This window comes from Eutrema salsugineum, unplaced genomic scaffold (assembly GCF_000478725.1).
Source record: "Eutrema salsugineum unplaced genomic scaffold, Eutsalg1_0 scaffold_4, whole genome shotgun sequence".
In the NCBI taxonomy this organism is placed as follows: Eukaryota; Viridiplantae; Streptophyta; class Magnoliopsida; order Brassicales; family Brassicaceae; genus Eutrema; species Eutrema salsugineum.
This window is the reverse complement of record NW_006256686.1, coordinates 13,104,193-13,112,439: the sequence shown is the minus strand read 5'-3', so window position 1 is coordinate 13,112,439 and position 8,247 is coordinate 13,104,193. Positions and strand designations below refer to the sequence as shown.

Here is an 8,247-nt window from a genome sequence, read left to right as displayed (position 1 = left end):
ATAGACTTCTGTAGTGTTCACCATCCCTTGATCATAAGAATCCATTGGGTTGTCCCAACCGTCAAAGTTACATGTATTGTGTGCCTTGTTTGGTTGCTGCAATCCAAGATGACTCATTATGTGATGGAGACACTTCATAACTTCCGAAATTTCTTCTTTCTTCTCAGGAAGTGCAGAATTACCAAATGTTACTTGATTTCGGATGCTGTTTCCTAAATTTTTAATGAAAACGTGAGCATCTTCTACAGATCTATTTGTGAAATCTCCATTACTTGCTTTGTCGAATGAGTGTCGTAGCTCTGGAGTTATACCGCGATAAAAAATACCCAGCAGGTATTCTTCGGTGTATCCATGGTGTGGACAATCTCTTTGGTATTCCCTAAATCTTTCCCAAGTTTCTAAAAGATCTTCATCTTCTTTTTATTTATAAGTTCTTATCTTTTTCCTTAAGAGATTTGAACGATTTCTAATGTAAAAACGATTTAGGAAAGCAATTCTACATGCTGCCCACGTTTTTAGTGAAGCAGGTGGCAAAGATTTTAGCCATTTGCTGGCATTATCTCTAAGAGAGAATTGGGAAAGACTACACTTGTGGTAATCCCCATTTGCTGTAGTGGTTGCACATAATTCTTCGAACATCTCGATATGGTCTATCGGGTTTTCGAATGAATAACCATAGAATTGATTTTGTTGAACTAAATAGATATAGGGTACCTTAATTTCGGTTTTGCCATCCTCTGGTAAGGCTGGTTGAATAGCTCTTCGATCTCCCATTAACTTTTCGAGTGAATCGAAACTTCCAATCAGTTCATCATCATCTTCATGTTTTGTCGATCCGATTAGCTCATTGTCATCATAGATCGGTTCTTCAAACTCATCATCAGTCAGATCATCATCGCTTGGATCACCATCCACACGATATGGTGGATCACCAAGAGTTCCGGGAACATGTTCCCAATCTCTCATTGTAGAGAAACCTGAAAAAATCAAAAGAAAAAGTAAAAATAAACAAGTGTTCTAATGGATTTAAGCTGGGATTCGCAATGAAAAAAATTTAAGTCCCGGCAACGGCGCCAAAAACTTGATTGCGAGCAAAAGCGGGGTTGTTGTTTTCGATCTACTAAGCTTCAGGTTTTAAATTTATAACCCTTAAATGTCTGCAAGTGCACAGATGTGCGCTGTAGTACTTAGGGTATCGATCCACAGAGACTTAGTTGTTTCGGTACGAATTCACGGCTACGCTTAAATCAGACTAGAACTAAAAGGTTTTGGTTTTGGTTTTGAGTTTTGGTTGTCACTAAATCTAAACTAGAAAGCAAGTAAAAACTAAAGAGCAATTGAAAATGAAAGCAAATAAAAGTAAGTAAAATCGATTAAACAAAAGCGAATGAAGGCAAGTAAATAGCGATTGAAAAGCAAATAGAATTGAAGGTTGTAAGCAATGAAAGACAAACGTTGGGGCTCAATGGGAATTCGCAGGGATTCATGGACTAGGCTATGTCGATTTTAAACAAGTAATAAAGGTAATCAGCTACGTATGTTCTAAAACTCGAGGCACGGAAGTATGAATAGCCTACTTTCGCAGCACTAAACAACTATCTCTCGCAACCCTGATCAGTAGGTTTCCACTCTGATCCTGGAAGGGAGAAGATGCAATAACAGAACAAGACTCATCAATATTCACAACTCAACTACAGGTAGGTTTCCACTCCTATAGAATAATTGCTCGTTTCACCCTAGTTCAGACAATCAATGAAAGCTTTCGCAACATATCATATCAGATCGGCTTCTAAGTGGCCAGCAAAGAATCACGCAGTAGGATTTAAGGCAAACGAAGAACATCTAGAAGATTATAAATCCTAAATCTATCGATTCATAAGCAAAGACACATGAAATTCCCTTTGAACAATCCCTTTAAACCCAACTGGGTAACTACTCAAACATATTGTAAACAATCATCACAGAGTATTGAAAGTGCAGGAAATTAAAGAAAAGAAGGAAGAAAAACGAAGAACAGAGAAGCAGATGGAGGCGCGATGTCTTCCTCCAGCGGCGGCTCCTCCTTCAAGGGTGGCGGCTCCTAGGGTTTGTGAAGCACCCACACGAAATCTCTCTCTCTTTCTATCTTATGTCGTCTCCTCTCCTTTAGGAATGACCTAAAGGGGGTATTTATAGCTTCTGGGGTGGTTCTACACACTTAGGGCTTCAAAAATAACGAAAGGAATTGATCTGGGCTTTAATTAAGTCGTCTGGAAAGTGAACGACCAAGTTCCGCAGTCGCGGTGGGCTCTACCCGCAGGAAAATGGGTGTTGGCCGCGTTCCCGGCACATGCTCTCTTCTGGAACTGCATTTTCTGTCATTCTTGCATCGGGAGTATCTGAAGATCTAACCGTTGGATTGTCTCCAAACAAGTGCATTAGAAAGCTGGTTGGATCCTCTATGTTGTCTCAAATTTTGGGGGTGATCAGACGGTGATAAGGTCTTCATCGCTTGTCATACTTCTGACGGTCTGCATTTATCCAAAATTGCTCATTTGTTCCAAATTGTATATCTTTTGCCCAAGTTTCCTGTAAAGTCTTTTGAAACTCTAAAACATTGAAAACACTTTAAAAACCATTGAAAACAGAGTTAAAACACCTGCATATGACATAATTATGATCCATAAAAGTGGTCAAAATATGGTGTTATCAGGAAGACACTGTGTCTTGGTAATATTGGGATCCTCCCATGATCATGTTTATTCTTTGTCTTGGCTCGGGTCGCTCTTCAGCTTCACCTCTCCTGTCGCGCTTGGTGTTATCGCCTCGTTGTTGAGGATTTGCGGGTTCTGTCGCGCCGTTCGGCTCGGCTCCATCTTTTGGCTCAGTAGGGACGAGGTCCTTAAGATTCACCACGCTCTGGAGCTCTCCCGCCGCCATATTAGCCGCAAGTTTGGCTCTTAGGGTTCGGCATTGCGCCGTCGAATGCCCGTAGGTTTGATGATACTCACAGAATGCTTTTTCGTCGTAGTTAGTGGGTCTCCTTACCCAAGTGTTGTTGTGCGGCTCTCCTCTTCTACGTCCAGCGCCTACTTGATAGTTATGGGCGCCTCCGCTTCTCGGTTCCTCGGAGCTCTGTGTTGTTGTGTTGTTTGACGGGTTACCTTTCTTCGAGGGGCGCGTCAAGATTGAGCTCCTGATCGCTGCTTTCGTCGCTTCGTACTGCTCGTCCAGATTTTTCATCTCTTTCTCGTTTACGACGAAGTCTGATGACCGATGTAGGGCATCTTGAATAGTTTGTGGCGTGTTGAGGGCCATTTCCCGTCGGAATTCAGATTTGTACCATAGAGACCCCTTCAGAGCCTCGAGTGCAGCCTTGTCACTTATTCCTTCTACTTTAGATACGACCGCCTTGAACCTCGCTATGTAGTCCCGAAGCAGATCGTTCGGTCCTTGGGATAATGTCCATAGGTCGGCATCAGAGGTTCCTCGATCCATGAACATCGAGTACTGCTTGAGGAACAGAGTGGAGAGCTGTTGGAAACTGCCGATTGAATTGCGCTCCTGTCTTGAAAACCTTTTGAGCGCGGCTCCCTTGAGATGGTCTACGAAGAGTAGGCAATATCCGGCATCTACCTCTTGTTCGGTCAGATTGGCGGCGTTTCTTGTGAAGGCTCGTCCCATTGCTATCCAAAACGCTGTGATGTGCGCCTTCGGGTCAGTTGTACCTTAGTAGAATGGGATTCTTACTTTCTCGGGCTTGGGAATCCTTGCCTCCGTGATTCTTGCCGTGAACGGTGTTCTTTGGGTTTCTTCAAGCATTCGATCGATCTCGGGCGCGGCACTTATCGCGTTATGCACTTGAGATTTCATGGCGCGTATCTCAGCCACTTTCCGAGCCATTGAGGCTCGCAGCTCTTCGATTTCGAGGGTTTGTGCGCGAGTCATTCCCTTCGATTGGCGAAGTCGCTCCCGCTCTCTCCTCGGCTCGTCTTCGCGCTGTGCCTGCTCGACCCATTGGAGGTTTTCCTCTTCTTCAGTCGGGTTGTCGCCGCGAGCCGGGTCGGTGACTTCATCAGTCCGAATGCTGTTTAGTGCCGAGGCGAGCTCTTCTTGGCTTATTCGCCGAGCCGAGCCGTTTTTTTGCGAATTCGTGGTTCCGTCGTTTTGTTGGGCGTCCACATCGATCGCGTCATTTTCCTCTTCGTTGGCTCGTCGCCTTGAGTTCCGACGGAGTGGAGGCGGCTCGGTTATATTGATTCGGGTTGCCGCGGGAGTCCGTTCGCCAAGGGAACGAAACATTGGTGTTGAAGTTTTTTTGCCACCTATCGTATAATTAAAATGCCAAATATGTTGTAATTTCGTTTAGGATATTGTAATTGTAATGAAGTCTACGAATGAAGTCTATGACTGAAGTCTACTAAGTTGTAATTGTAATTGTACTGAAGTCTACTAAGTAATTAACATGTTTGTATTGATAACTTTCGATTCTCTACGTAACACTGAATCCTGTGAAATATTATTGAATATGGACTATTGATAGTGTCTACAGAAAAAGTTTAGTAGAACTCATAAATATATTGCTTACAATAAATATAAGTTTACAAAGGAAGTCTACTACATAAGTCTACTAATGTCAATTAAACATAGAAGTAAACACAAAAACATAAAAAAATGGAGTCAACTAATTTCAACGCGGCCATTCATTTGCAAATCCAGGAATTGTTTTCCAGAATATGGCACATTCCAACTTCCAGAAGCAAGGACTGCATAGTTTGTCACCATATGAGTCGACAAGGCTTTCATCATTTATCCAGCGCTGGTTTGGCAGATTCATACAACCACAACTCCTTGATTGTGCCTTAGCAAAAACCTGGAAACCCGGTTCGTGAAACTCGTGAGGCTTCTTATAAGTACACGGAGACCTGTTGATATGCTGCATAGTCTTCCTCATCTTTGTTGCCTCTCCTGGAAGTAGACAATTAATGTGGTTAAATACATCATAGCTGCCATCCATGGTTAAAGAGAACATAACCATGGAGTACGTAGCCATGAGGCATCCTCCATTTGATGACACCTTTATTAAATCAAACCCTGCTTGGATGCTGGATTCATAGAAGATTAGAGAAACGCCTCGCAGGAATTGCGATGTAGGATTCCTATACTCCAAACAGCGACTAAAGATTGCGTCAACCTTTCCATGTTGATCCCAGACTCATGGAATGTTCCATGTTATTAGATCAACAGTTCTTAAAAAACCCTCTTCATTAGAATTCTCATTTAGATTTTTGGAAACAACCCTTGCTTTACTGAGAGCACTGTACAAATGACATTATTAGATGAGTTTAGCTCAACTTACACAATTTGGTAGGGTATGACCAGGTTGCTTGCATTGTGAGCAGCTCTATAGTTTGTGCAGCTTCCTTGGCTTCTTGCTTTTCCTCCTAGCAATTTCTAGCCATGATTGCCACCGAGACTTCTTCCGTCTGCCTGGTTTGCGGCGAATGTCTGGTGGAAGACATATTGATAGTTGGACTCCTTGGACCTCTGAAATTAGGGGATATATGTTGGCGGAGTATGCAGCAAACAAGTAGTTTTTCGAGTAAGTAGGATATACAAGAGAATCCACAGCTATCCCACCGGCTAATGCAGCTGCAATAGCATGTGAACATGGGATTTTCTCGATATAAAACACACCACATTCACACATTCTATGTTCCTGAACTAATTTCAACGCGGCCATTCATTTGCAAATCAAGGATTGCATAGTTTGTCACCATATGAGTCGACAAGGCTTTCATCATTTATCCACCGCTGGTTTTGCAGATTCATACAACCACAACTCCTTGATTGTGCCTTAGCAAAAACCTGGAAGACCGGTTCGTGAAACTGGTGAGGCTTCTTATAAGTACACGGAGACCTGTTGATATGCTTGCATAGTCTTCCTCATCTTTGTTGCCTCTCCTGGAAGAAGACAATGAATGTGGTTAAATACATCATAGCTGCCATCCATGGTTAAAGAGAACATAACCATGGAGTACGTAGCCATGAAGCATCCTCCATTTAATGACACCTTTATTAAATCAAACCCTGCTTGGATGCTGGATTCATAGAAGATTAGAGAAACGCCTCGCAGGAATTGCGATGTAGGATTCCTATACTCAAACAGCGACTAAAGATTGCGTCAACCTTTCCATGTTGATCCCAGACTCATGGAATGTTCCATGTTATTAGATCAACAGTTCTTAAAAAACCCTCTTCATTAGAATTCTCATTTAGATTTTTGGAAACAACCCTTGCTTTACTGAGAGCACTGTACAAATGACATTATTAGATGAGTTTAGCTCAACTTACACAATTTGGTAGGGTATGACCAGGTTTCTTGCATTGTGAGCAGCTCTATAGTTTGTGCAGCTTCCTTGGCTTCTTGCTTTTCCTCCTAGCAATTTCTATCCATGATTGCCACCGAGACTTCTTCCGTCTGCCTGGTTTGCGGCGAATGTCTGGTGGAAGACATATTGATAGTTGGACTCCTTGGACCTCTGAAATTTGGGGATATATGTTGGCGGAGTATGCAGCAAACAAGTAGTTTTTCGAGTAAGTAGGATATACAAGAGAATCCACAGCTATCCCACCGGCTAATGCAGCTGCAATAGCATGTGAACATGGGATTTTCTCGATATAAAACACACCACATTCACACATTCTATGTTCCAAATCAACAATACAATTCATGTTTCCTCCTTTCAAATAGTATCTCCAAGTGTCAATTCGGTCCACCTCTATTGCATCTGCATAATGTCCACGAATCGCCAGAAAATACTCCACTCCCCGAGTATTATGTGTTGTGAGACTCAAAGCATCCTTTCTGCGTTATAAAAACCACCGACCTACTTATCCAAGCACATCCTTCCACTCGACATTTAGCCACAAACAGGGTCTTCGTAGAATTCTCTGTTTTGAAAGCAAATTTTAACATTATCGCAGTCAATCTAACCTCTGATAACAGCTTGTCCTTTGTAGGGAAACTTGTCCTAACATATATGTTATCAGACCATGAGATGGGCGTGCTTCCTGTTTCACCATATCTGTTTCTGACATTATTAATACAGACTTCATCTTCATCATCATCTTCATCTTTCACTTTACCGTAGACACTGTAATCTTCTCCGTCAGAGTAAGCTGCATCTTCCACATCTTCTCCATCGTTCACATCAGAACTGGCTGCCTCATCATCGGTAGAATGTTCTGAATTTTCCTCAGAATCCTCACCTAAATCTTCATCTGATCCGTCCTGGTTCTCCTCAGTATCCATCTCCAGGCGACTGGACACAGAAAGACGTACCATATGCACTCTGCTTAACGCAATCAAGCTTGAAACTTGTCTGTCATTGGTGACATGCATTGGAGGTGTATCTGGAGCCATAGTTTGCAACATTGAGTCTGGTAGTGAGTAGGTTAACTCGATGAGATCAGCCTTCTTGCCCAAGTTATAATCATCTCACGCCATCTCAGTAAGCTCCCCCAAGGTGCAACCATCGTTCAAAAATCACATTCTTCCACCTTTGCCCATGTCAACCACAAAATGCCATGAATTCTCCTCAATCTTCCATTCCCGTACACAACAGGAATTTGAGCCATTCTATGGAAAAATAACCAGATATACCATATTAGCAAACACTGCATAAAGACTTTTGTATCAAGAGTAGACTTCTCCCGAAAAGAACATTAGTAGACTACACGACAAAGTCTACTTTGATAAGCTAAGTAGCTTAAAAAATCGAAACTTCTGATTCAACAATAAATATCGAATGAAATGAAATGAAATTCTCTTGGTAGTTCAACCACTTACTAAAAAGCATTTCTAATCCAAAAAATTTTAAAAATACATTATAAATTTGCATAAAACGCGTTTTAAAAAAAAACGGCAAAAAGTAGACTTCTAAAGTAGACTTCAAATGTAGACTGGAGGAGAAGTCTACTATTTCATAGTGAAGTCTAATAAAGAAGTCTACTAAAAAACAAGTCATTTTTGCAATTGACCAATCCGTTGACTTTTCCTTCAGTAAACTTCAGAAGTAGACTTCCGGCCAAAAAGGTTACTTTAGCATTTGACCGATGCATTGACTGACAAAGTAGACTTCTATTGTAGACTTCATGTAAGAGTAGACTTCTCTGACAGTCTACTTTTGAAGTCTACTTTTTAAATTGAAGTTACGGAAAAAATAGGTTATTTTTGCAATTGAATATTTTGAGTAGACTTCACAG

The 8,247-nt window shown here is 41.7% G+C and overlaps 1 protein-coding gene and 1 non-coding gene across 2 annotated transcripts; one reads left to right on the top strand and one right to left on the bottom strand.

Moving 5' to 3' along the window:
- The first annotated feature begins 346 nt into the window (after positions 1–346).
- Positions 347–454, top strand: LOC112084987. Its single transcript, XR_002898632.1, has one exon. It is a non-coding gene; the product is annotated as a small nucleolar RNA R71 (small nucleolar RNA).
- Positions 455–2,688: 2,234 nt separating this feature from the next.
- Positions 2,689–3,663, bottom strand: LOC112084546. The gene has a single exon (XM_024153695.1). The coding sequence runs from the start codon at positions 3,661–3,663 to the stop codon at positions 2,689–2,691; it is 975 nt and encodes a 324-aa protein (XP_024009463.1).
- Positions 3,664–8,247: the final 4,584 nt, after the last annotated feature.

Excerpts from the sequence above, each read along its gene's own strand:
- LOC112084546 (XM_024153695.1), bottom strand. The coding sequence starts at position 3,663 with ATGGGACGAGCCTTCACAAGAAACGCCGCCAATCTGACCGAACAAGAG.